Consider the following 27,639-nt stretch of genomic DNA (forward strand, 5'->3'; position numbering starts at 1 on the left):
GGCATGTGCCTCACTGCTGAGACACCTTGTGGGTCCTTTTTTTTTTTTAAATTCTCATTGGGAATTAATGTTTTACAGTCAATAGTAAATACAGTCGTTTGTACATGCATAAGATTTCCCAGTTTTCCACATAGCAATACAACCCCCACTAGGTCCTCTGTCGTCATGTCTGGGTCCATATTCTTTTTTTTTTTTTTTTTTTTTTTTCCTCCAGGGTTATTGCTGGGGCTCAGTGCCTGCACCATCAATCCACTGCTCCTAGAGGCCATTTTTTTCCCCTCCTTTGTTGCCCTTATTGTAACCTTGTTGTGGTTATTGTTGTCGTTTGTTGTTGGATAGGACAGAGAGAAATCGAGAGGAGGGGAAGACAGAGGGGGAGAGAAAGACAGACAACTGCAGATCTGCTTCACCGCTTATGAAGCGACTCCCCTGCAGATGGGGAGCAGGGGGCTCGAATCGGGGTCCTTACACCAGTCCTTAAGCTTTGCGCCACATGCGCTTAACCTGCTGCACTGCTCCTGACCCCCTGGGTCCATAGTCTTAATTTATTAAAACAAAAGTTCTTACAAGTCAGCAAGAAAATGGACAAGGTACATGAACAGATAAATCAGAGAAGGCATATATTTATCACTGGGTGAAGAAAGAAAGAGAGAAAGAGGAGAAAAGAAGGAAGGAAGTGAGCGAGCTCACGAGCATAGGAAAAGAAAGTGAAAGAGACCCAAGAACTGAAGCTTCCTCCAATAGCTTGAGGTCTGGGCCCAAACAGGTCACTGTATATGGCAGAGTAGCATACTATCAAATAAACTATTTTGCTGACCCATTAGTCATTTTTGGCAAAGAGAAAGAAAAATACTGGCAACATGACTCCAGTGTTAGTGGAGATTCCCCCCTTCAGGTAGGGGCCACAGATGTGAACATGAGTGGTTACACGTGTACAAGGTGAGCCATCACCTGGCCCCTAACTACTGTGCTTAATTCCAAAACTTCCTGTCTGGTTAATTTCCTTTGTAATTCATTGCATCTCCATTATAATACCTCTTATATTATAATTCCTTAGAGAGACTCCCTCTGCTGGCTGATTTTGGTAAAGAGGCAAAGTTGTTCTGTTTTGTCTTGTTTTTGTTTTTTTCTCAATTGCATGATATGTACTAGCTGAGAATTCAACACAAATTATTTCTTTAGCCATTCTGGATAAATGAAGTTATTCACAAAATCATTCAGGAATTCTTTCTGCTTGCTTAGTCTTAGACATGACTCAGATTTTGAGCCTGGCCCCTACCACACTGAGAGAAGCTTCAGTGCTAAAGTCTTTCTATCTATCTTTCTATCTGAAAAAGTCAGTCTACAGTGGGGAGCCCCCAGTGATGACCAAGAGAGACAGAGACAGAAAGAGAGAATTCTGTGAAATGAGCAAGATAACTCACCTGGATAGTGTTGTCTCCTTTGTCATATGTGCAACCCAGGTTCAAGCCTGGCCCCCACCATGCAAGAGAAAGTTCTGGTGCTGTGGTGTCTATTCCTCTCTCTCCTTCTATCTCAAAAAAAAAAAAAAAAAATCAACCCAGAGTGATGAAGCCCCACCAACAACAGAATAGTTCAGAATGAAACTCTCAATTCATTGAACAAATAATTTATTATGTATTTAGTAAAATAAATGTCCAACTGTCAGATATTTTATTTTCCAAGCAAAGTAGTGCTTAGATTTCTAAATGATCATTTTTAAGTCATTCATTCTTCCAGTAGATATGTACTGAATACATACATATAATGTGTTAAATACTGTCCACACTTTAGGGATTTGATCATAAGTGAGGCAGACAGAGGGATCCCTGGCCCTGCTTGAGTGGACTTTGTAATAGGGTAGGGAGGCATTCACTGTTAGAATTGCCAGTTAAATTCAAACACTGGCAAGTGTATGAGGGAGTAAGAGTAGAATGATGTCATGTGATCGAGAATAACGGGGGGTAGGCATGGGGAGGGGAGGCTATTTTGGACAAGGAGGTCAGTCATGAAAGGCTCCTTTGAGGATGTGACATTTGATTTGAGAGGAGCTGGCATGCAGAGAGCAGATGGGGAAAGTGTTGTGTGCAGAAGGAACAGTAAATGCAAGGCCTGAGAAGTGATCCTGCATGGTTGGGGATATGGTAGGAGAAGAAAAAAGGAAAGTGGTAGAAGCCAGGACTTACAATGAGAGACTTAGATTTTTTTTTTTATTGATTTAATAATGATCAACAAAACCATAGGATAAGAGGGGTACAATTCCACACAATTCCCACCACCAGAGCTCCGTATCCCATCCCCTCCACTCTTTCCTTTTGTCTATATCTCTAGGAGCATGGACCCAGGACCATTATGGGGTGCAGAAGGTGGAAGTCTGTCTTTTTTTTTTTTTTTTTTTTTTTTTTTTGCTGCACTTGACTGCATGTCCTTTATCTTCCTGTCCAGGAATGTATCAGCCAAGACTGGTGTTGAGTATGGTGTGAATGTATGAACTATAATGTTACAGTCTTGTAAACTATTAGTCACAGATTTTTTAAAACTGTATAAAAAATAAGATAAAGGGGCTAGTTATGCATGTACAAACTATTGTATTTACTGTTGAATGTAAAACAAGAAAAAAACAAAAAGAAATTTAAAACAAATGTAAAAAAAAAGAAATTTTAAAAAGATAAAGATAAAAAAAGATAAAACAAATGTAAAACAAAAAGAAATTAAAAAAAATAAAGGGGCTAGAAGATGAAATAATGGATTTGCAAAAATAATTTAATTCCTGGGACTCAGAGGCTCAAAGTTCAATCTCAACATCACCATTAGACAGAACTGAGCAGAGCTCTCAGCTCTCTCTATTTTTTTTTTAATTTCTTTATTGGGGGATTAATGTTTTTACATTCAACAGTAAATACAATAGATTGTACATGCATAACATTTCTCAGTTTTTCACATAATAATAAAACCCCTACTAGGCCCTCTGTCTTCCTTTTTGGACCTGTACTCTTCCCCCCACACACACACCTATCCCTGAGTCTTTCACTTTGGTGTAATACACCAACTCCAGTTCAGGTTCTACTTGTGTTTTTCTCTTCTGATCTTGTTTTTTAACTTCTGCTTGAGAGTGAGATCATCCCATATTCATCCTTCTATTTCTGGCTTATTTCACTTAACATGATTTCTTCAAGCTCCATCCAAGATGGACTGAAAATGGTGAAGTCACCATTTTTAATAGCTGAGTAGTATTCCATTGTGTATATAGACCACAACTTGTTCAGCCACTCATCTGTTGTTGGACACCTGGGTTGCTCCCAGGTTTTGGCTATTACAAATTGTGCTGCTATGAACATAGGTATACACAAATCTTTTTGGATGGGTGTGTTGTGTCCCTTAGGATATATCCCCAGGAGAGGAATTGCAGGATCATAGGGTAGGTCCATTTCTACCTTCTGAGAGTTCTCCAGACTGTTCTCCACAGAGGTTGGACCAATTTACATTCCCATCAGCAGTGCAGGAGGGTTCCTTTGACCCCCACAATCTCTCCAGCATTTGTTGCTGCTACCTTTTCTGATGTATGACATTCTCATAGTGAAGTGGTATCTCATTGTCTTTATTTGCATTTCTCTGACAATCAAAGACTTGGAGCATTTTTTCATATGTTTCTTAGCCCTTTAGATCTCTTCTGTGGTGAATATTCTGTCCATGTCCTCTCCCCATTTTTTGGATGGGTCATTTGTTTTCTTGTTGTTGAGTTTGGCAAGCTCTTTGTATATTTTGACTATTAAACTCTTTTCTGATGTATGGCATGATGTATGGCCATTCTGTGAGGGGTCTCTTGGTAGTGATTTCTTTGGCTGTGCAGAAGCTTTTTAATTTGATGTAGTCCCATAGGTTTATACTTGCCTTAGTCTTCTTTGTAATTGGATTCATTTCATTGAAGATGTCTTTAAAATTTATGCTGAGAAGAGTTCTGCCAATATTTTCCTCTAAGTATCTGATAGTTTGTGGTCTAATATCCAAGTCCTTGATCCACTTGGAATTTACTTTTTTATTTGGTGAAATATAGTGGTTCAGTGTCATTCTTCTGCATGTTTCAACCCATTTTTTTCCAACACCATTTGTTGAAGAAACTCATGTTTCCTCGTTTAATAGTCTGAGCACCTTTATCAAAGATTAGATGTCCATAGGTGTGGGGGCTTACTTCTGGGCTCTCAGTTCTATCCCACTGGTCAGTATGTCTATTCATGTTCCAGTACCAAGCAGTTTTGATTACAGTGGCCCTATAATATAATTTGAGATCTGGCAGTGTGATGCCTCCAGTTCTGTTCTTTCTTCTCAAGATTATTTTGGCAATTCTAGGTCTTTTGTGGTTCCAGATAAACATTTGTAGCATTTTTTCTGTTCTCCTAAAAAATGTGCTTGGGGTCTTGATGGGGATAGCATTAAATTTGTAGATGGCTCTGGGTAGTATATTCATTTTAATGATGTTAATTCTTCCAACCCATGAATATGGAATACCTTTCCACTTCTTTGTGTCTTTTCCTATTTCCTTGAGTAGTGACTCATAATTTTCAGTATATAAGTCTTCCACTTCGTTGGTTAGGTTTATTCCTAGATATTTTATTGTTTTTGTTGCTATAGTAAAAAGAATTGATTTCTGAATTTCATCTTTTTCTAAGTTAGTGTTTGCATAGAGGAATGCCACTGACTTTTGAATATAAATTTTGTAGCCTGACACCTTACTGTATTGCCTGATGATTTCCAAAAGCTTCTTGCTGGATTCTTTAGGTTTTTCTATGTATACTATCATGTTGTCTGCAAGTAGGGAGAGTTTGACTTCTTCTCTTCCAATCTGTAACCCTTTAATTCCTTGCTCCTGCCTGATTGCTATGTCAAGAACTTCCAACACTATGTTGAATAATAATGGTGATAGTGGGCAGCCCTGTCTAGTACCTGATCTGAGGGGAAATGCTTCCAGTTTTTCACCATTGAGTATGATGTTGGATGTAGGTTTTCTGTATATAGACTCCACTATCTTTTTTTAAAGAATTTATTTATTTATTTATGAAAAAGACAGGTGGAGAGAGAGAAAGAACCAGACTTCACTCTGGTACATGTGCTGCCGGACATTGAACTCAGGACCTCATGGTTGAGAATCCAATGCTTTATCCACTGAGCCAACTCTGGACTACTAGACTCCACTATCTTGAGAAAATTTCCATCTACTCCCATTTTTATAGCATCTTGATCATAAAGGGATGTTGGATTTTGTTAAAGGCTTTCTCTGCATCTATTGATATAACCATGTGGTTTTTAGTCTTGCTTTTATTGATGTATTGGATCACGTTGATTGATTTATGTATATTAAACCAACCTTGCATCCCTGGGATAAACCCCACTTGGTCATGATGAACAATCTTTTTGATATACTGCTGTATCCGGTTGGCTAGAATCTTGTTCAATATTTTAGCATCTATGTTCATCATAGATATTGGTCTGTAGTTTTCTTTTTTGGTTGTGTCCCTGTCTGCTTTTGGTATCAGAGTGATGTTGGCTTCATAGAAGCTGGAAGGGAGTATTACTGTGTCTTCAATCTTCTGGAAGACTTTTAAAAGTAGAAGTATTAACTCTTCCTTGAAGGTTTTGTAGAATTCATTTGTAATACCATCTGGTCCAGGACTTTTATTCTTGGAAAGATTTTTGATAACTGTTTCAATCTTCATAGCTGTGATGGGCCTGTTCATATCTAGTTCCTCTTTCTTTAATTTTGGAAGTTCATAGGTATCTAGGAAATCATCCATTTCTTCCAGGTTCTCTAGCTTGGTGGCATATAGTAGTTCATAGGAGCCTCACATGATATGTTAAATTTCCTTCTTTTTTTTTTTTTTTTTTTTTGATAAATTTCTGTGGTCTCTGTTGTGCTGTCTCCTCTTTCATTTACAATCCAATTTATTTGGGTCTTCTCCCTTTTTTGTTCTGAGAGTCTTGACTAAAGGTTTGTTCACTCTTTTGAAGAACCAACATTTACTTTCATCTTTTGTATGGTTTTCTTATTTTCAGTGTTATTTATTTCTGCTCTAACTTAAGTTATTTCTGTCCTTCTGGTTGCTTTAGGGTTCCTTTGTTCTTCTTCTGGATCTTTTTTTTTTTTTTTTAAGAATTTATTTATTTATGAGAAAGACAGGAGGAGAGACAGAAAGAACCAGACATCACTCTGGTACATGTGCTTCTGGGGATTGAACTCAGAACCTCATGCTTGAGAATCCAATGCTCTATCCACTGTGCCATCTCCTGGACCACTTCTTGGTCTTTAATATGTGCAATCAGGTTGTTTATTTGTGCTTTTTCTTGTTTCCTAATGTGTGCTTGTATGGCTATGAACTTCCCTCTCAGTACTGCCTTAGCTGTGTCCAAATATTTTGATAGCTTGTGTCTTAATTTTCATTGAACTCTAGAAACATTTTGATTTCTTCCTTTATTTCCTCTTTGACCCAGTAGTTGTTAAGTAGTATACTGTTGAGCTTCCACATTTTGGGACTATTACTAATCTTTTGTTTATTGTTAAGTGTTAGTTTAATTTCACTGTGATCTGAGAAGATTGGGGTGATTTCAATGCTCTTGAATTTGCTGATGCTGTGTTTGTGGCCTAACATATGGTCTGTACTTGAGAATGACCCATGTGGACTTGAGTAGAATGTGTATTCCAGTTTCTTGGGATGAATGACTCTGAAAATGTCCTAGTTCTAGTTTATCTATCTCCTCATTTAGCTCCTTCATGTCTTTATTGATTTTCTGCCTGAATGATCTGTCAAGTTGAAAGAGTGGGGTGTTGAAGTCCCCTACTATGACTGTGTTGCTGTTAATATATTGCTGTAGCTCTTTCAGTAGAAATTTGATATATTTACATGGCTTCTCATTGGGTGCATAGATGTTAATAATTGTTAAGTCCTCTTTGTTGACTGATCCTCTGAGCATTAAGTAATGTCCATCCCTATCTTTTTAAATTTTATTTATTTTAAAGTCTGTCGTGTCAGATAATGAGAATAGCTGTTCCTGCCCCTTTTTGTGGGCCATTGACTTGTATGATAGTTTTCCATCCTTTCACTTTGAGTCTACGTTTGTCTTGTTGAATTAGGTGGGTTTCGTGTTTCAGAAAAAACAACCCAACAATATGCTATCTACAGGAAACCCACCTAAGTCTGGCTTTTGTAATTGCTTCTCCACTGTACATAGACGTTGGCAGGTCAATCCATACTCCCAGCCTGTTTCTACCTTTCCATAGTAGGGCAGGGCTCTGGGGAAGTGGGCTAACAGGACATTGGTGAGGTTGACTGCCCAGGGAAGTCAGGTTGGCGTTATGGTAGCATCTGCAACGTGGTGGCTGAGAAGCTTTAAGATATAAAGAAGAATAAATTCTTTAATAATCAGGAACCTATAGGTAAGAATATAGCAGATGAGATTTGGAAGACTTAGATTTTTATCTTAAGAAATGGCAGAGGGGTGGGAGTCGGGCGGTAGCACAGCAGGTTAAGCACACGTGGCGCAAAGCGCAAGGACCGGTGTAAGGATCCCGGTTTGAGCCCCCGGCTCACCACCTGCAGGGGATTCGCTTCACAGGTGGTGAAGCATGTCTCCAAATGTCTGTCTTTCTCTCCCCCTCTCTGTCTTCCCCTCCTCTCTCCATTTCTCTCTGTCCTATCCAACAACAACAACATCAACAACAATTATAACTACAACAACAATAAAAACAAGGGCAACAAAAAGGAAATAAATAAATTAAAAAAAAAAGAAAGAAAGAAATGGCAGAGGGTTTAAGCAAATCTGGGTGATTTGTCAAAAGAAGAGATTTAATGGTTTTTGTTTTGTTTTAAATTAAAGGAATGCTCAGCTCTAGTTTATGGTGTTAATGTCAGGGATTGAACCTGGGACCTTGAAGCCTCAGTCATGAAAGACTTTTTTTTTTTTTAAGATTTTATTTATTTATTCATGAGAAGATAGTTGGAGAGAGAAAGCACCAGACGTCACTCTGGCACATGTGCTGCCGGGGATTGAACTCAGGACCTCATGCTTGAGAGTCCAAAGCCTTATCACTGCACCACCTCCCAGACCACATGAAAGACTTCTATAAGCACTATGCTGTCTCCCAGGCCCTGGATTTAATCTCCTAAGGGTACTTTATTGATAAGTTTTCAAGATTGATGAATTAGGCCAAAGTGGTGCTCTGACTCCTCTCTGTTTTCTCTCATGAAACTTTCTCTTATGTGGATTAAAATACTAAGATAAGTTTCTTTAAGACTGATGGATTAAAAAAAAAAATGCATTTGTTGATTTTCAAAAAGCTCCACCAGTGTAGAGTTCCACCAGGAGGTATAGTAGTCTTTAATGCATGACCAACAAATGTTCTCCTCATGGACAAACATAGTGGCCAGCCAAATCACAGCCAGACTTTGGCTTGGGGACACTAAGCAAGTGTGTTCTGGTAGTCAGAAATTCTAGTCTGAGAAAACCAGGTGCATGAACCTTGACTGGTTCCATGGAGCAGATTCCCTCCCACAAGTCCAGGTCTGGTTGGGCCCTGGTGCAGTTTGCATTCTTACTTCTCTTTCCTCCATGTTTCTGAAGCTAACCAATGCTCCTCCTCACATATATGTTTCTTCTCAAGGCAAAGCCATTTCAGGAAGTGCTGCTGCCTCCTTAAGATAGTCTTACAGGGGATTGGCAGTAACGCAGTAGGTTAAGCACACATGGCGCAAAGCGCAAGGACCGGCATAAGGATCCTGGTTTGAGCCCTGGCTCCCCACCTGCAGGGGAGTCGCTTCACAAGCGGTGAAGCAAGTCTGCAGGTGTCTGTCTTTCTCTCCCCCTCTCTGTCTTCCCCTCCTCTCTCCATTTCTCTCTGTCCTAGTCAACAGCGACATCAGCAACAACAACAACAATAACCACAACAACAATAAAACAACAAGGGCAACAAAAGGGGAAATAAATAATAAAAAAAAAATTTTAAAGATAGTTTTAGAAGTGTTGAATTCACTCCCTAACTCTCAGAAAGCCTAGGAGCCAGACAGCTTCTTGGTTCTCCCTCTCAGAAAAGGACTCTTGGCAAAGTCAGTGGGCAGTGAGGGGTCTGATGGTGGTGAGAAGTGGCTATAAGGAGATAACAGGCAGCCACAGAGACAAAGGTATTGAGATTTGGACAAGCAGAACACATTCAGGAACAAGAAAAGGCCATGTGGTTGGGAGAAGATGGATAGAGATGACAGTAAAGAGAGGTGTGGCCAGAGAGGAAGGAAGGGTCCAGTCACAAAGGGCTTTGAGGGCTATAAATGAGCAGGGCGTCACTACAGCTGCAGCTGCAAAAGACAATGAAGGAAAACATTGCACAGTGTTGAGATTAAGTAAAGAGAGATGATTGGTTCTTGACTTGGGCAGGATCCTAGTTGTGTGGACAAAGCTATTTTATTTTATCTTTTAAGTTTTATTCAATGGACTGGGGAGATAGCACACCAAGATTTTATGCTTGAGGCTCCTGAGAGCCCATATTCAGTTCCTGGCATCATTCATGCCAGAATTGAGCAGTGGTCTGGTGTGTGTGTGTGTGTGTGTGTTTAATTCAGTCCTCATTTTTTAAAACAAAATGAGAAAAATGGGGGGTCGGGCGGTGGCGCAGTGGGTTAAGCGCACGTGGCGCAATGCGCAGGGACCGGCGTAAGGATCCCGGTTCGAGCCCCCGGCTCCCCACCTGCAGGGGAGTCGCTTCACAGGCGGTGAAGCAGGTCTGCAGGTGTCTATCTTTCTCTTCCCCTCTCTGTCTTCCCCTCTTCTCTCCATTTCTCTCTGTCCTATCCAACAACAAAGCAACATCAACAATGGCAATAATAACCACAACGAGGCTGCAACAACTAGGGCAACAAAAAGGGGGAAAAATGGCCTCCAGGAGCAGTGGATTCATGGTGCAGGCACCGAGCCCAGCAATAACCCTGGAGGGGAAAAAAAAAATGAGAAAAATGTTTGAGAGAAAGATTTATTAATTTATGTTGTAAAAGAGAGAAGGACCAGAGCACAGCTTTGTCATATGCAGAGCCGGGGATTAAACCTGACTCACATGTGAGAAATGCACCCTACCTACTGAACCACATCCCTGACTGCTGGACCAATCTACTTGTGTGGAGTTAGAATACTGAAATCTCCATCAGAGTAGGGTGAGAGGTAAGGAAGAAGAGAAGCTGTTTCACTTTAAAAATAAAGAAAAAAAAAAGGGAGAAGAGACGAAAGGAAAAGGTGGGGAGCAGACCCATAGGACCTTATCTGCAGGGAAGTGTTGAGGTGGTTGGTGAGAGTGATTGTTTTCCAAAGAGGATATCAGGGGAGTGGGGAGGCTAGGTGTATCTTCTGCTATGACAGAAGAAGAAAGAGGTTATGTAGACACAGATACAGGTGAATGGTGAGACTGGTGAGAAGCATTGAGGGCAGTTATCTACATAGGTGTTTTCTACGTTGTGTGAAAGTTTTGATATAGTAAGAGGTGAGAGAATAATGGAGCTCTGTGGAAATAGCCATCTCAGTAGGAAGGGAAGTAATGTTTAGCCAGTGTTGGTTGCTTGCCTGAAATGTGTGGTCAGTCCAGGTGGTGGGCTTGAGTCTTTTCCTGCACTGCCTCTCCATGTCCCAGATGCAGGTGGAAAGTGTGGTTGAGGAAGGGAGGGGTAGAAGCATCATAGAAAGATTTTGGCAAGGAGTAGATATTGGGACAGACCACTGAACCTCAGTAGGGGAGAGAGGAGATCCAGGGATAGAGCTGGTGTTAGATGCTGAGAAGGCATTAGGGCCTCTAAAAGATAATCCCTTTACCAAATCCTTGTCTCCCTATCAACCAGGACTTTGTTTGTTTGTTTGTTTGTTTTTACCAGAGCACTTCCCAGCTCTGGTTGTTGGTACTGCTGGGGATTGAACCTGGGACCTCAGAGCCTCAGGCATGTACCTCTCTTTGCAGAACCATTATGCTGTCTCCCCAGCCACCTGCCCCCCAACAGGACATTTCTACATGAAGACTTGGACCCTACTGCTTCCTCTTCCGTTTACAGACCAAGAAGTTCCAATGTTATATCTCTCCTTTTCTAAATATTCTTATTATGATTTTTTTTTTACTCCGGTATCACTTTAATGAGGAAATATTGATTTACAGGGTTTTTATTATCACAAGGGTACATTTGTCTTTTTTAATTTTTTAATATATTTATTATCTTTATTTATTTATTGGATAGAGACAGCCAGAAATCAAGAGAGAAGGGGGAGAGGTAGAATGGGAAAGAGACAGAGAGACTCCTGCAGCTCTGCTTCATCACTTGCTGAACTTTCCCCCGCAGGTGGGGACCAGGGGCTCAAACCCTTGGTACCTACAGCCCCTCTTCCTTTCTTCTTTTTTTCTTTTCTTTTCTTTTCTTTTCTTCCTTTCTCTCTTTTGAATAGAGACAGAAAATAAGAAAGAAGGAGATAGAGAGGGAGAGAGAAGGGGTCAGATCATGGCTCAGCTGGTTGAGCACACATGTTACAGTGCAAAAGGACTCAGGTTCAAGCCCCTGGTGCCTACCTGCCGGGGAAAGCTTTGCACGTGTGAAGCAGTGTTACAGGTGTGTGTGTCTCTCTCTTTCCCTATCACTCCCTCCCCTTTCAATTTCTGGCTGTCTCTATCCAATAAATAAATAGGGGGTGGGGGAGAAACAACTGCCGTACTGCATCACTACTTGTAAAGCTTGCCCCCTGCAGGTGGAGATAGCGGCAGAGGCAGACTTGAGTCAGGGTCTTTACTGGATATGCCACTGCCCAGCCCGTGGGTATATTTCTAATTACTGAATTTTCATTTGGTGCCAGATGAATGTTAAGAATGGTAGCATTTTTGTATAGCACCTGCTTAAAAGTCCTTTCCAGAGAAGTGCATCCCAGACTAACAAAGCCCGGCTCTTGCCTAGGTGCCTGAAAGAAGATCCTGCTACCATGTCCCTGCTACAGAGAAGCCTGGATCCTGAGAAGACTCTGGGTCTGGTGGACGTGCTCTACACAGCTGTGCTGGACCTCAACCGCTGGAGAGCTGGGAGGTTGGTTATCCCTACTGGCTACTACAGTTGACTCTGCCAAAAGTTTGCATTCAGGTCCATGCTTAGGGACAGTGTGGCCATGTGGTTACCACACATGGTTTCACATGTTCTCCTCCCACTGAGCATATGGGAATAAACAAGGCAAGGTGGCTGGGGAGACAGCATAGTGGTTCTGCTAAAGATTTCCATACACGAGCCTCTGAAGTCCCAGGCTTAATCCTTAGCACCACCATAAGCCAGAACTGAGCAATGTTCTGGTCTTTCTCTCTGTCTCTCTCATTAAAAGGGTAAGTACAGGGTCGCTGGTAGCACAGCAGGTTAAGCGCACGTGGCACCAAGCACAAGGACCAGCGTAAGGATCCCAGTTCAAGCCCCCAGCCCCCCACCTGCAGGGGAGTTGCTTCAAAAGTGGTGAAACATGTCTGCAGGTGTCTTTCTCTCCCCTTCTCTGTCTTCCCCTCCTCTCTCCATTTCTCTCTGTCCTAACATTGATGACATCAATAACAACAATAGTAACTACAACAATAAAAAACAATGACAACAAAAGGGAAATAAATATTTAAAAAAATTTTAAAGGGCAAGAACAAAGAAAGTGGGTGACTTTCTATTTTAAATTAATTTTTAATTTATAGAGAAGTTATAGGAATATTACAGAGAATTAATTGCACCATAGCCATTTCTCATTTTTCCCAGTCTGCTGATATTTTTGCCTTCATTATGTTTGTCACTTGATGATAAGTCTGTCAGAAGGACTTTCACCTGGAGGGCAGGAAATAGTTCACTTGGTAGAGCACATACCTAATTATGCATGAGGACCTGGGTTCAAACTCCCAACCCCACTGCATGGGAGTATGCAAGCGATAATCTTCACAAATGGTGGAAGAGTGTTATGATGTCTCTTCTATCTCTTTCACCCTCTAAAAAAAAAAAAAGCCTATTTAAGGATAGAATAGAAAGAATTGGACAGACATGAAACCTTAGTATAAACCCTGATGATATAAAAACACACACACAAATATACTAAATTAAAATAATGATCAGTGAGCCTGATGTTAACCAGAAAGGTCTTTTGTTTGTTTTCCTTAAATATAGAGATCTGTTTCACAGTCCAATTTTTTTATCTTAAAAAGAAATCATTTCTGTTGAAATAGGGAACAAGCTTTACCCTGCATACAGATCCTGCTTCAAAAGGAGATTTGTGATTTTGGGAATCAGACTGACCTACCTTCTGGCAATGGAAACAAATCTTCAGGTGGCTTGCAGAAGACATTCTCCAAGCTGACTTCCCGGTTCACCAAGAAAACATCATGTACCAGCTCTAGCAGCAGCACAAATTATTCCATCCCAAATACCCCTTCCAAAAACATTTTCATAGCTGGGTGTTCAGAAGAAAAGGCCAAAATACCCAGTAATATTGATACAAGGTTACAAAGCATTTTGAACATTGGGAATTTCCCTAGGACTGCAGATCTATCACAGTCAGCTCAGAATTCCAGTAATAAAATGGCCAATGGTTTTCTCATGGAGAGGCGTGAGAACTTCCTGCAGGGCGATGATGGCAAGGATGAGAAAGGCATGAACTTACCCACTGATCAGGAAATGCAGGAGGTGATAGATTTTCTCTCCGGCTTTAATATGGGCCAGTCACATCAGGGCTCCCCATCGGTGACAAGGCGTAATTCTGCTGCCACAGCCATGGTGACAGAACAGAAGGCCGGAGCCATGCAGCCACAGCAGCCACCACTGCCAGTGCCCCCTCCACCGCGGCCACCTCAGGCTGGGGCACACACACCTCTGACATCCCAGCCAAAACTGGCACCTCAGCAGCACTCCCCAAAGCAGCAGCAACCCCAGGTCCAGTACTATCAACACCTGCTTCAGCCCATTGGACCACAGCAGCCCCCACCCCAGCCTCGGGCCCCTGGGAAGTGGGTACATGGCTCATCTCAACAGCCAGCGCAGCCTGTCGGAGCAGGTCTGTCTCCTCTTGGTCAGTGGCCTGGCATATCTGATCTCAGTTCTGACTTGTACAGTTTGGGTCTGGTGAGCAGCTATATGGATAATGTGATGTCTGAGGTTTTGGGGCAGAAGCCTCAGGGACCTAGAAATAACACCTGGCCAAACCGCGACCAAAGTGATGGAGTCTTTGGGATGCTGGGAGAGATCCTGCCATTTGATCCTGCAGGTATGTAAAACACACACACACACACACACACACACACACACACACACACACACATGCTTCTCTACCTCAGGGTGTTGATATAAAGGTAATCATCGAGGATATCATAGGGCCTGAATTCCACAACCCAACTGTGGAGGGGAGTTTCCTCTCTATTAAAGAACTTTTTCACTACCTGGCAGCAAGTGGGGTCCTTGGACAGATCAGGCAAAGGTAGGAAACAGGTGAGAATAAGGCTGAGAAGGTAAATGATACCGTTTTTCTTTTTCTCCTCCATCCCCACCTTGCTGCACACATCCTCCCACCCCACTTTTATTGACACCAGGGCTATCCTTGGAGCTTAGTACCTGCTCAAGAAATCTACCACTCCTTGTAGCCATTTCCACTATTTTGTTTTGATTTGATGTTTGATAGTGCAGGTAGAAATTGAGAGGGAACAGTACTATAGAGAGGGAGAGAGAAAGACCTGCAGACTTACTTCACCCCTGTAGGTGGGGGACAGAGGCTTGAACCTGGGTCCACATGCATGGTAATGTGTGCACTTAACCGGACCCCAGTGCTATTTTTTCTTGACTTGTAGTGGACATGACTGAGCCTAAGCCAAGTTACTTGGGTGATTCAAAGTCCTGTAGTTTGTGGTCCTACAAAGTAGGCCTTCTCATTCTAGTAGCTGGTCTTTATGGTTCAGTTTTCTGGATTACGTGACCAGCTTTTCTGTGATTCTATTTTGCCTAAAAACTAGAACCTATGGAAATGGATAGGCCACCCTCCTTCCTTCATAGAATACCTAATTCACTTGAGTGAAAATATTACCAGACTACCTTAAGAAACTGGGAGATAACACAATAGTTATGCAAAAAGACTTTCATGCCTGCAGTTTTGAGGTCTCAGGTTCAACACCATGGACCACCATAAGCCAGGACTGAGCAGTGCTCTGATGAAGGGAATGGAAGGGGAGGGGGGGGGGAGGGGAAGGGAAGGGCAGAAAGGAAGGAAAAAAACTTAGAAAAAATATATAGTAAAAATTGTAAATAAGAAATGTAGTGTCTTTAGAAGGCCAATAAAACAGATGAACCAATTCACTTGTAAAGCCGATTAAGAGATCAAAGAGGAACGATATTAAGTTAAAGATTATAACATAGGGGCTGAACAGCAGGTTAAACGTACATGGAGCAAAGTGCAAGGGCCAGCGTAAGGATTCCAGTTTGAGCCCCCAGCTCCCCACCTGCAGGAGGGTCTCTTCATAGGCAGTGAAGCAAGTCTGCATGCCTATCTTTTTTTTTTTTAAATTTCTTTATTGGGGAATTAATGTTTTACATTCGACAGTAAATACAATAGTTTGTACATGCATAACATAACAATACAACCCCCACTAGGCCCTCTGTCATTCTTCTTTTTTTTTTTTTTAGAAAAAAATAATGGTTTTTTTAATTATTATTAATTTTTTTTATTTAAGAAAGGATTAATTAACAAAACCATAGGGTAGGAGGGGTACAACTCCACACAATTCCCACCACCCAATCTCCATATCCCACTCCCTCCCCTGATAGCTTTCCCATTCTCCATCCCTCTGGAAGCATGGACCCAGGGTCATTGTGGGTTGCAGAAGGTGGAAGGTCTGGCTTCTGTAATTGCTTCCCCGCTGAACATGGGCGTTGACTGGTCGGTCCATACTCCTAGTCTGTCTCTCTCTTTCCCTAGTAGGGTGTGTCTCTGGGGAAACGGAGCTCCAGGACACATTGGTGGGGTCTTCAGTCCAGGGAAGCCTGGCCAGCATCCTGATGGCATCTGGAACCTGGTGACTGAAAAGAGAGTTAACATACGAAGCCAAACAATTTGTTGAGCAATCTGTCATTCTTCTTGGACCTGTATCCCCCACCCCCTCCACCCACCTACCCCAGAGTCTTACTTTGGTGCAATGCATGCCTATCTTTCTCTCTCCCTCTTTGTCTTCCCCTCTTCTCTCCATTTCTCTATTTCCTACCCAACAACAAAAGCTATAATGGCTACAACAAGAGCAACAAAATGGGAAAAATGGGCTCCAGGAGCAGTAGATTCATAGTGCAGGCACTGAGTCCCAGCAGTAACCCTGGAGGCAAAAAAAAAAAAAAGTTATAAAAGGGTCAAGCAGTGGCTAACCAGGCTGAGCGCACGTTACCATGCACAAAGACCCAGGTTTAAGTCTCCTGTCCCCACCTGTAAGGAGCAAGCTTCACAAGCAGTGATGGTCTGCAGATTTCTTTTCCCCTCTCAATTTCTCTGTCCTGTCAAATAAAAGAAAAAAAATGTAATGTGTGGGTTGGGGGTTGAGGCCACCAGCAGCAATGGATTTATAGTGCAGGCACCAAGATCCAGTGATATCCCTGGTGGCAATAAAAAACTAAAAAATAATCAAAAATTTATAACTATAGAAGTGAGAGTGTGGTGGTCCAGGAGGTGGTGCAGTGGCTAACACACTGGATCTCAAGCATGAGGTCCTGAGTTCAATCCCCGGCAGCACATGTACCAGAGTGATGTCTGGTTCTTCCTCTCTCTCTCTCTCTTTCTCCTGTCTTTCTCATTAACAAATAAATGAAATCTTTAAAAAAAAAAAAGTGAGAGTGTGGTCTGGGAGGTGGTGCAGTGGATAAGGCATTGGACTCTGAAGCATGAGGTCCTGAGTTCGATCCCTGGCAGCACATGTACCAGAGTGATGTCTGGTTCTTTCTCTCTCTCCTCTTATCTTTCTCATTAATAAATAAATAAAATCTTTAAAAATAATAAAAAGAGAGATTGAAAGAACTTTAAGAGGACCTGGCAGTGGGGCCAGGATGTGGTTCGCCTGATAAAGCGTACATATTACAGTGCACAAGAACACAGGTTCAAGCCCCTAGTCTCCACCTGCAGGGGGAAAGCTTCAAGAGTGGTAAAGCAGGACTCCCAAGAGTCTCTCTGTCTCTTTCCTGCTTTATCTCCCCCGTCCTCTCAATATCTCCCTGTCCCTATCCAATAATAAATAAATAAAATATTTAATTAAAAGAGAAGAGGACCTGGCAGCTGGGAAATAGTTCAACTGGTGGGACACCTCTCTGTCTGTCTCTCATATGAAACTGCCTACCTTATATGAAATTTTTTAAAAGTAGATCTAAAAAAAAAAAAAAAAAGCAGCAATAGCTCACCAGATAAATTGAGACCCCAGGTTCAGGTTCAAACCCCAGCCCCACATGGAAGTGCCATGGATGACACCAAAGGACCTCCACTGACAGTGTGGCAGTGCTATAATAGCTCTTCTCTCTCCCCTCCAGCTCTCCCCCTCCCTTCTTCCCTCCCTTCCCCTCGTGAAGCTTTCCCCCTGCAGGTGGGGACCAAGGGCTTGAACCTAGGTCCTTGCACCCTATAATGTGTGCACTTAACCAGGTGTGCCACTGCCTGGCCCCAGTCGTTTTTTAAAATACCTTTTAATTTACATTTTATTATCTTTATTTATTGGATAGAAACGGCCAGAAATTGAGAGGGAAAGGGGAAGTAGACAGCTGCAGCACTGCTTCGCCACTCATGAAGCTTTCCTCCTGCAGGTGGGGGCTGGAGACTTGAACCTGGGTCTTGTACATTGTAGCATGTGTGCTCAACCAGGTGTGCCACCACCCAGCCCCGTAATCATAATCATTTTCTACATTACCAGATTCCAGCATAAATTAGAACACTGGACCTGGGAGGTAGCTCACCAGAGGAGCTTTTCACATATAGACTCTGGATTTGATGCCTAAGCACCACATGAGAGTACCAAGAACATGAATGGTGGAGTGGTATCTCTTTCTCCACTCCCTTCTCCCTCCCCCATTCCTTCCTCATATTTGTCTTTCTCTCCCACTCCTCTTTATCTCTCTATTATCTAAAACTATAGAATAAAAATTGGATCAAGGTGACTTATTACATATGACTGAAGCTCTGGGTTCATTTCCCAGCATAGCATTATAAAAAAAAAGAAAGAAAAGGGAGTAGGGCGGTAGCGCAGCGGGTTAAGCGCACGTGGCGCAAAGCGCAAGGACCTGGCCCCCCACCTGCAGGGGGGTCGCTTCACAGGCGGTGAAGCAGGTCTGCAGGTGTCTCTCTTTCTCTCCCCCTCTCTGTCTTCCCCTCCTCTTTCCATTTCTCTCTGTCCTATCCATCAATAACAACAACAACAATAATAGCTACAACAATAGCAAGGGCAACAAAAGAGAATAAATAAATAATTTTTTTTTAATCTTTAAAAAAAAAAAAGGAAACAAAGAAAAGTAGGTGAAGCCAGGGGAGCTCACTCAGTGTAGCACAAGGCCTTAGAGTCAAGTCCCATGGAACCAGGGAAAACTCCAGGGAAAGAAAAAGAATCAGCTTGGGACTGGTGCAAACTCATATGCACAAGACAGTAGAGTGGCAAAGGAAAGAAAGAAAAAGAAAGAAATGGAGAAAGAAAGGAAGAGAAAGAAAAAGGTAGACAGAAGAAACATCTCAGTACCATTCTGCCATACATGGAGCTTCCCCTGGTGTTGTCCTTGTGGTGCAGGGGCTCAGGACCTACCCCCAGATTGTTTTCTCCCACTCCCTCTTCCCTTCCCCCTCGCCCTCCCTTCCCTCTCTGTGCAAACCTGGGGTCTGATACATGCATGGTTTCTTTTAAGATTTACTTTATATAAATATAGAGAGTTTTAGATGAAAGAGAGAGGGCAGAGGAGATAGCATAATGGTTGTGCAAAGAGACCCTCATGCCTGAGGTTTCAAAGTCCCGGGTTCAATCCTTTGCACCACCATAAGCCAGAGCTGAGCAGTGCTCTGGGGGAAAAAAAAAAAAAAAGCATGTCTATAATACATGCAGTACCTGGAATGGAACAAGGAGACTCAAGCAAGTCAGGTCACTGCTAGCTAGCTGAGCTATTTTCTCAGCCACATGCATGTGCAATCTCACCATTCCTAGGCCACCTTTCCACCCCACCCCACTTTTTTTTTTCTTTTAGATAAAGGGAAAGATGCCACAGCACAGCAGCCCAATGCCATGGCACTACCATGTAGTGCTGAGACTCAAACCTTTCCTTGCTAATGGCAAGACCCAGCAACACATATCTTTAGCCTACAAATCTTACTGGATTTTCTCTCTGAGTATCCTTTCTGACTTTCAGGGCCCTAGTGCAGCATTTTGCAGACCCCAGAAGTGCACTTCTTCCTCTGGACAAGTGAATCAGAAGAGGCACCTCCCTCAGGCAGAGCATGTGGTCCTATGGCAGTGGCCGGGAGAGTGTGACCTTGTTTGTTTGTTTGTTTGTTTGTTTACCAGAGCACTGCTCAGTTCTGGCTTATAAGTGCTGGGGACCTTTGGTGTCTTGGGCCTGAAAGTCTTTTTGCATAACCATTATAGTGTCTGCCCAACCCAATGCCATAGTAAATCAAAGCCAAAAAGTATACACTTGCGAGTTAGGTGGTAGCGCAGTGGGTTAAGTGCACATGGCACGAAGTGCAAGGACCAGCGTAAGGGTCCCTGTTCAAGCCCCCAGCTCCCCACCTGCAGGGGAGTCACTTCACAGGCAGTGAAGCAGGTCTCCAGATGTCTCTCCCCCTCTCTGTCTTCCCCTCCTCTCTCCATTACTCTTGGTCCTATCTAACAATGACGACATCAATAATAACTACAACAACAATAAAATGCAACAAGGGCAACAAAAGGGAAAATAAATAAATATTTTTTAAAAGTATTACACTGCTAAGTACCATGCATCCTGTGATCCAAAATATTTTTCTGCTATGTCATTTTGTTTGACTCTTTATCAAATGTCATCTCTTCTATTTTTTTTCCCTACTTATGCTGCCATGCACATCCTTACTGGGCTTTACTCTGTGTGCCGCCTTTCAATACATAACTGACACTTCATTCTACTTTTTGAAGATGTTATAATTTTTATTTAGTTTTTTAATTTCTCTATTGGGGGATTAATGTTTTACATTCCACAGTAAATACAATAGTTTGTGCATGCATAACATTTCTCAGTTTTCCACATAACAATACAACCCCCACTAGGTCCTCTGTCATTCTTGTCCAGATGTTATCACTTTTAGAGTAAACACACAAGTTTATCATCTAATATCCAGCAAAATACTGGATCAGAGATGGGTCCAAGTGGGAATAACATGTATTCTCTATGTGACTAACCCTGAGTGATCGATAACTTCCAAGTTATCAGTTAGCTGATGTTATGATCTTTCTTTTTCTCTTTAAATTGATTTAACATTTGTCAGCAATACCATGAATCTAGTAGTAACGTATCACACCCATGTGTATACAACTCACCACACCTACCATTGAACTTTCAGTGTCGTTGTACCTCTCTACCTTGATTTTCTTTATTTTCTTCCTTAATTTTTTCATGTGAAAAACTATCTGGATTTCCTCAGATAGCCACAGAATAGCCATATTATTTAAGAGGGGAAAAAATGGTTATTAGAAAGAAAGGGGAGAGAGAAAGCCAGAGCATTACCCCCCAAGAATCCAGTGCCTTAACCTATGGCGCCACCTCCTGGCCTGCTCTACTTTGACTTTCTAAGTTACTAAGTCCCTAGCACCACAACAGACATGGGAATTTTTTTTTTTTTATTATTCCCTTTTGTTGCCCTTGTTGTTTTATTGTTGTAATAGTTGTTGGATAGGACAGAGAGAATTGAAGAGAGGTGGGAAGACAGAGAGGGGGAGAGAAAGATAGACACTTGCAGACCTGCTTCACCGCCTGTGAAGTGACTCCCCTGCAGGTGGGGAGCCAGGGCTCGAACCGGGATCCTTATGCCGGTCCTTGTGCTTTGTGCCACCTGCGCTTAACCTTCTGTGCTACAGCCCGACTCCCCCTAGACATGGGAATTTTTAAGTAACTAGTGTTGTATTTGTCTTAACAAAGAAGTCATCCACTAATCATCTCCAAGGTCCCACATTCAATCCCCAGCAATGTAAAACTAAGCAGTGTTTTAATATTAAATAATAACTAAATTAAAGCATGCAAAAAGCAAACCTCTCTTTCCATCTTAGGTTTCTATCAGTCTACCTCTGTGCTAGACCTAATCTTTCCTAGCTGTCACTGCACACACCACCACCCCGACCTCATGCCTGTGTGCTGAAAGCCTCATCTTCCAGTAGCAGGATGCTAGGCCATAGGGTGGATTTCCATATGCAATCATGGTGGCTTCTTCCATACTTTTCATTGTGTGAGATCAATCCCTCATCTTCACAAGGGGAGAGGAAATAGGCCAGTGGAATCCCAGATCTTCATTGCCCATTTGTCTTTACACAGTGGGCTCCGACCCAGAGTTTGCACGCTACGTTGCAGGGGTGAGCCAAGCCATGCAGCAGAAGCGGCAAGTCCAACATGGTCGCCGACCAGGCAACCCCAGGGGCAACTGGCCACCCATGGATGATACCCACCGGACCTGGCCTTTCCCAGAGTTCTTCACAGAAGGGTGAGTGCTCATAGGTGTGGTGAGGAAGCTGGATTTGTGATCTGGGTGTTTTTTTCTACAGTCTCTCTGTATGTGTGCATCTCAGTTGACTCAGTTCCAAGTCCCACACTAGAGAGTGCACAGTTAGAAGTTCAGGGAGGGGGCCAGACGGTAATACAGTGTTAAGAGCACCTGGCATGAAGCAAAAGGACCATCATAAGGATCCTGTTTCAAGCCCCCAACTCCCCACCTGCAGGGGGTCACTTCATAAGCAGTGAAGCAGGTCTGCAGGTGTCTTATCTTTCTCTCCCCCTCCTTCTCTCTTCCTTTCCTCTCTTGATTTCTCTCTGTCCTATCCAACAACAATGACAGCAATAACAATAATAATAATAATGAAAAGGGCAACAAAAGGGAAAAAATAGCCTCCAGGAGCAGTGGATTTATAGTGAGGCACCAAGCCCCAGCGGTAACCCTAGAGGTGAAAGGAAAAAAAAGAAAGAAAGAAGTTCAAGGATCAGTTATGTGACTGTAGAAAGCCACCTGATGTGATTCATTTCTCTGAATACACCAATCAGTGTAAGTAGATGACTTTTAGGGCACTTTGTGATCTTAATTTGGTCAAGGTGATGAAGTAACCGCATGCTCAATAGTCTTTAGGCTAAAATGAGTACCACAGTGAACTCCATATAGTTAATGGAATGCCATCCTTGTTGCCTACAAAAGCCCAAGGTGGGTGGTTCAGATTTCACTGTTTTCTAAGCATTGTGGATTTTCATCAGTACTACTAGGATTGATATTTTACATCTCTTATTGCTACCTGGTTAATAAACCTGAACAGCTAAAGGCCACCTCAACTTTTTGTTTGTACTAAAATTTAACATATATGCCACAGGTTTCTGAGAGGAATAATGTATATTCCTTCTGAGAATGTACAAGTTCTCTCTCTCTCTCTCTCTCTGAAATAAAGAAAAAGACAAAAGCTCAAGGTTTAGAAGAGATGAACTGTCACTGTAAACTAAGATAAGTGCAGGGTGAAGACTTGCTCTTTCAGGACTTGGGTGAAGGGATACATCTGGCCTCAGCACTACCTAGTCATTGTCTGGGGAGACTGAAACCAGCTTTTCTCTCTTGACTTTCAGGGATGGCCTGCACAGTGGCTGGTCGGGGGCTCAGGCAGACTCAGCCAGCTCAAGTGACGAGACCTCCTCTGCCAATGGGGACAGCTTGTTCTCCATGTTTTCAGGGCCAGATCTCGTGGCTGCTGTCAAGCAGAGAAGGTATGAAGAGTTCTGAACCAAAAAAGACAAGAGCACATGACTGTGCTCCACAGTTTATTCCTCTGGGAAGCTCAGGAACCCCTTCACTCCCAGTTGGCCTATGTGGGGGAGGCAGAGGGCCCCTTCCAGCATGTCTTGCTGGCTTCTGAGGAAAATCCACTCAGCCTTGTGTCCAGTTGACTTAACATTGGGTGATGCTGCTGCTGGCAGGGGTTGTAAACCAGGGTAGAATTTAATATTTTTATTGTAGACATTTAAAAACCACCTGAGGAGCTGGGTGGTGGTGGACCCCAGAGAGCATACTTATTACCACTGCAGTGGAACAGTGTAAGGAAGCTGTCTCTTTTCTGTTTCTCATCCTGTGCTGGGGACGGGGGAGCATGGTCACCAGAAAAGGTGGATTTGTGCAGGCACCAAGCCCCCTGGGGGGGAGTCACCAGAGGTGGCCCAGGAAGTGGCACAATGGTAGAGCCTCTCATGCATGAGGTTCCAAGTTCAATACCCACCCAACATCATATATGCCAGAGTGACATTCTGTTTCTCCCTATCTCCCTCATGTTGATAAATGAATACATCCTTTAAAAAGAAGAAAAGGGGGAGTCAGTCAGAAGTGCAGCGGGTTAAGGACCATCTTAAGGATCCCGGTTCGAGCCCCCCGGCTCCCCACCTGCAGGGGAGTCGCTTCACAAGCGGTGAAGCAGGTCTGCAGGTGTCTGTCTTTCTCTCCCCCTCTCATTCTTCCCCATCTCTCTCTATTTCTCACTGTCCTATCCAACGGCAACGACATCAGTAACCACAACAATGTTAAACAACAAGGGCAACAAAAGGGAAAATAAATATTTTTTAAAAAAATTTTTAAAAGAAGATAAAAAGCCCAAACTTGTGGACTTAGGGAGCAGCTGAAGCAGCCAGTCCCTGTCCTCATGTCTGCACCCCCAGCCCAGTCCTGTTATGGCTTGAGGGATGCGCCTTCAGGACTGGACCCCCCCCACCTTAATGCTATTTCCACATGGACCCCATGCCTCTCCACTTAGAACCAGTGCAGAGAGACCCTAGAGTCAAGCAGCTAGAGTGTTCCCAGAGGGAGGCAGGAAGTCGGGCTTCCTAGCACTGAGCTCTGAATTCCTCCAGGAAACACAGCAGCGGCGAACAGGAGACCAGCACACTGCCCTCTCCGCCTCTCCTCACCACAGTGGAGGACATGAACCAGGTACTATGATCCCTGCTCCAGCTAAGGAAGGTTAGCTTTGTGGAGTATAGGCCAGGAATAGGACACCTAAGCTTAAGCTTGAAAAAGGCCTCAAAGCAATGAGTTCATTTGGTGAGCTACTGTGCCCATGATTCTAAGTAATTAACGGACTCAGAGCTGCATGGAGAGAAAGCACTGGGGCCAAATTATCCAATGGGATAGCCACCAGTCACTTGTTCTCTGTTGGACTGAAATTAATTCAGTGTAAATAAAAATTCTGTTCCTCAGTTACTCGTGTGGCAAATGGCTGCTGTATTGGACAGTGCAGCTGATGAGTATAAACCGTTCTGCATAGTGCTGTTCCTGGGCTGTGAGGAGGAATAGGGTGCTTGCCCTCAATGCTAGGTGGAGATAGGAACCAGAGGTCTGGGCAGGTGGGGAAAAGTGTATACCAGAAACAAAAGTTTTGCCAGAAATGCCATTATAAACCCTCTTCTGTCTCCTAGGATAACAAAACCAAAACGTGGCCACCCAAAGCACCCTGGCAGCACCCCTCCCCACTGCCCAGCATGCTGCCCGGCCCCAGCGCACCACTCTACACCGTCACCAACCCTGGCAACCAGTGGAACGACACCATGCAGATGCTGCAGTCCCCAGTGTGGGCTGCGACCAGCGACTGCAGCACCGCCTCCTTCTCCTACGTGCAGACCCCACCGCAGCCCCTACCGCCACCAGCACACAAGGCAGCGCCCAAGGGCTTCAAGGCCTTCCCTGGGAAGGCTGAGCGCAGGCCGGCCTACTTGCCCCAATACTGAACCAGCACTGGCTCTCCTGCTTAGAGTTGTTGGGGCCACCAGCCCCCCAGAGGACCAGTGCACCCCTGTCCAGGCAGGGATCCTTGGGTATGGGAGTGACTGGCAGCTCCCAGTCTTTAAAGGCCTGGCTTCTCAAACTTTGGAGGCATCAGACCTCTGGAGAGCCCACTGCAGACAGAGGTTTCTGACCTGCTTGAGGGAGGTGCTAGGCATCATTAAGCTTCATAAGCACCTCCAGTGATTTTCGTGCAGGTAGGCCAGAGGTCACACTCAGACACACAGCTCTCAAGTTTGTAGTCCCTTTGTGTGTGTGTGTGTGTGTGTGTGTGTGTGTGTGTGTGTGTGTGTGTGTGTGTGTTAGGAAGCCATCAGGCCTAAAGGCTGAGAGCAGAAGTGACCATTCTTCTAAAACCTCCTACCCTTCCTTAACACACTGAGTGGTGGACCATACCAATCACTGTACTTTCATAGCTATTTTATCATAGAGATCTTGAGTTAAAACATCTCCTACCTAAAATGCAGTGAATATTTGAAGATAACAGATGTGGTGGCTGGAGACCTGTTCAACACTATCTTTATTTAAGCTTATACAAATGGGCAAAGATGGAGAATATGTGGTCAGAAGCGGTCACTTGGGATTCCTGTGAGTGGGCAACTGCTCGCCAGCCCAGCATTACCCAGGGATACAACCCTTACCAGCTTTACAGAAGCAGAATTGAAAAACTGGTGTCAAGACATTTTCCTGGTGGTGCGTGGAGATGACCCAGCTGGCTCCTGTCAGTGTTTGGAACAGAGCTACTACACCTGCTGCCCTAAGCCCCTTCTGCACGTGGCCAGGGGCAGCCACAAAATCTGTTCAAGGGGTTTCACAGAGGCACCTGAATTTGAAATTGTAGTGACATCTGTGAGCTGGCTCTAGACAAACCAATTAAGATATAGATAAGAATTCATTTAAGGTTTCTACAGAAACAAATAAAACCACCTCGTTTTCAGTTAACTTGTGCCATTAAATAGATAACATCCTGTGGATTTAGGAATATTCCCAGCCAGAATGGATCCAGAAGAATTGAATGGTGCTTAAATTGAGAAATAATAAAATATAACTATATAGAATAGACATACCCCACTGTATATTAATTGAGGTTTCGGAAATTCTTTATATGAGACTTATTTAAATTTTTCATACTTCATCTTTGAAAAAGTCTAATTAAGAAAAAAATCCATAATATTTTCTAGTATGAAAGTTTGACAGTATTAATATTTTTTTTATATTTTCTTAAATCATTAAACCATTTTAATATATGTTACCTACTAATAAATGGTTTATTCTTTCTAATTCCACATAAGCTTTTCCAGCAGATTGTAATAACACATTTACGTTCTCATTTTTCTACAGATAGATTTATATTTAAAAATACCAAAAAGAAAAAGATCTATACATCTGTATGTATAGACAATAATTATAGAGGACACTTAGGGTGTCTGAGCCCAGCCATCTTGATTGCTGTGTTGCCAGGCCATTTCTAAGTCGTTGGGTGTTGTCTTTTGTGCTGTGTGGGGATGTCATTGCTGCCTGTACTTATGATCCTTTCACCGTGGGTTCTGAACATTCACCTCACCATGTTTACAGAGAACTGTTTTGTACATAGATTTTTTTTTCAGGCACGTGCTTTGCACCAGCCCTTTGTGGCTTTTGTCTGTGTTGGCTGTCACAGTTGTGTGCACTAATCTCTCTGTTGACGTTGTTTGTGGCTGTTTGACTTATAAGATACTTTTCTATATCCCTCAGTAATGTGTCCACTGTACCCTGTATCTCTCTCAAGTTCTATTATACTGAAGTACTTTTGTTTTTAATAGTGCTGCCCCCTACCCCCCTAAGACCTCACCCTGGACAGAGGTCGGCCCTTAATCCCCCAAACACAGGTGACATCAACATTATCATTGGTCACTTTCCAGCCTGTCTTTCTCAATTAAGAAGATATTTTGTAATTACATATCTATGAACTGTGAGACCGTGTGAAGCTGTTTGTGTGGTCTCCTTGTAAGTGCTGTGCTCTCATCACCACCTCCCTCTGAACACTGGTGATTCCAGGTGCTGCGCTCGGCAAAGGGGTCTTGCCAAAGCGCATGCTCATGCGTGGTGTGTGTGTGTGTGTGTGTGTGTGTGTGTGTGTGTGAGAGAAAGAGAGAGAGAGTGTGTGTGTGTGTGTGTGTGTGTGTGTGTGTGTCCTTTTCATGGTCGGGCATGGCTGCCTTGCTCGGGCATTAGTAGGACATCATGTGAATAGTTATAATGCTTCCAAACTGGAACTCTACATTTTGTATCTTACTTTTAAAGCTCCTATAAGTAAAATAACTATTGGCTTTATTAAAAATATACGTTTAATAGTAGTTTTGTATCTCTGTTTAAAATGAACTATATAGCAGACACTATATCAGAAGCCCTGCCTGATACATTACTTAGAAAAACTGCACCCAAGTTATTTTTTTAATCCATTTATTATTTTTGTTGATAGACACAAATTAAGAGAGAAGGGGTAAGGTAGGGAGAGAAACTGCAGCACTGTTTCACTGCTTGTGAAGCTTCCTCTGCAGATGGGGCCCAGGAGTTTGAACGCCAGTCCTTGAGCACTGTAACAAACACTCTACAGGGTGTGCCCCTGCCCAG

General features: G+C 43.0%; 1 protein-coding gene across 6 annotated transcripts in view; it reads left to right on the forward strand.

Annotated features, from left to right (window-relative positions):
• The window catches only part of GARRE1 (granule associated Rac and RHOG effector 1), a 93,019-nt gene extending 65,657 nt beyond the window's left edge, over positions 1–27,362 (forward strand). For all 6 annotated transcript variants that reach the window (XM_060185686.1, XM_060185687.1, XM_060185690.1 and 3 more), the window contains 6 exons: positions 11,955–12,080; positions 13,232–14,265; positions 21,546–21,711; positions 22,830–22,967; positions 24,099–24,177; positions 24,663–27,362. In XM_060185686.1, coding sequence (XP_060041669.1) covers positions 11,955–12,080; positions 13,232–14,265; positions 21,546–21,711; positions 22,830–22,967; positions 24,099–24,177; positions 24,663–24,971 — 1,852 coding nt within the window. In that variant the 3' untranslated portion in view covers positions 24,972–27,362. The remainder of the gene's footprint in view (positions 1–11,954; positions 12,081–13,231; positions 14,266–21,545; positions 21,712–22,829; positions 22,968–24,098; positions 24,178–24,662) is intronic.
• The last annotated feature ends 277 nt before the right edge of the window (positions 27,363–27,639 follow it).

The sequence above is a fragment of the Erinaceus europaeus genome, chromosome 2 (genome assembly GCF_950295315.1).
Source record: "Erinaceus europaeus chromosome 2, mEriEur2.1, whole genome shotgun sequence".
Taxonomy (NCBI): Eukaryota; Metazoa; Chordata; class Mammalia; order Eulipotyphla; family Erinaceidae; genus Erinaceus; species Erinaceus europaeus.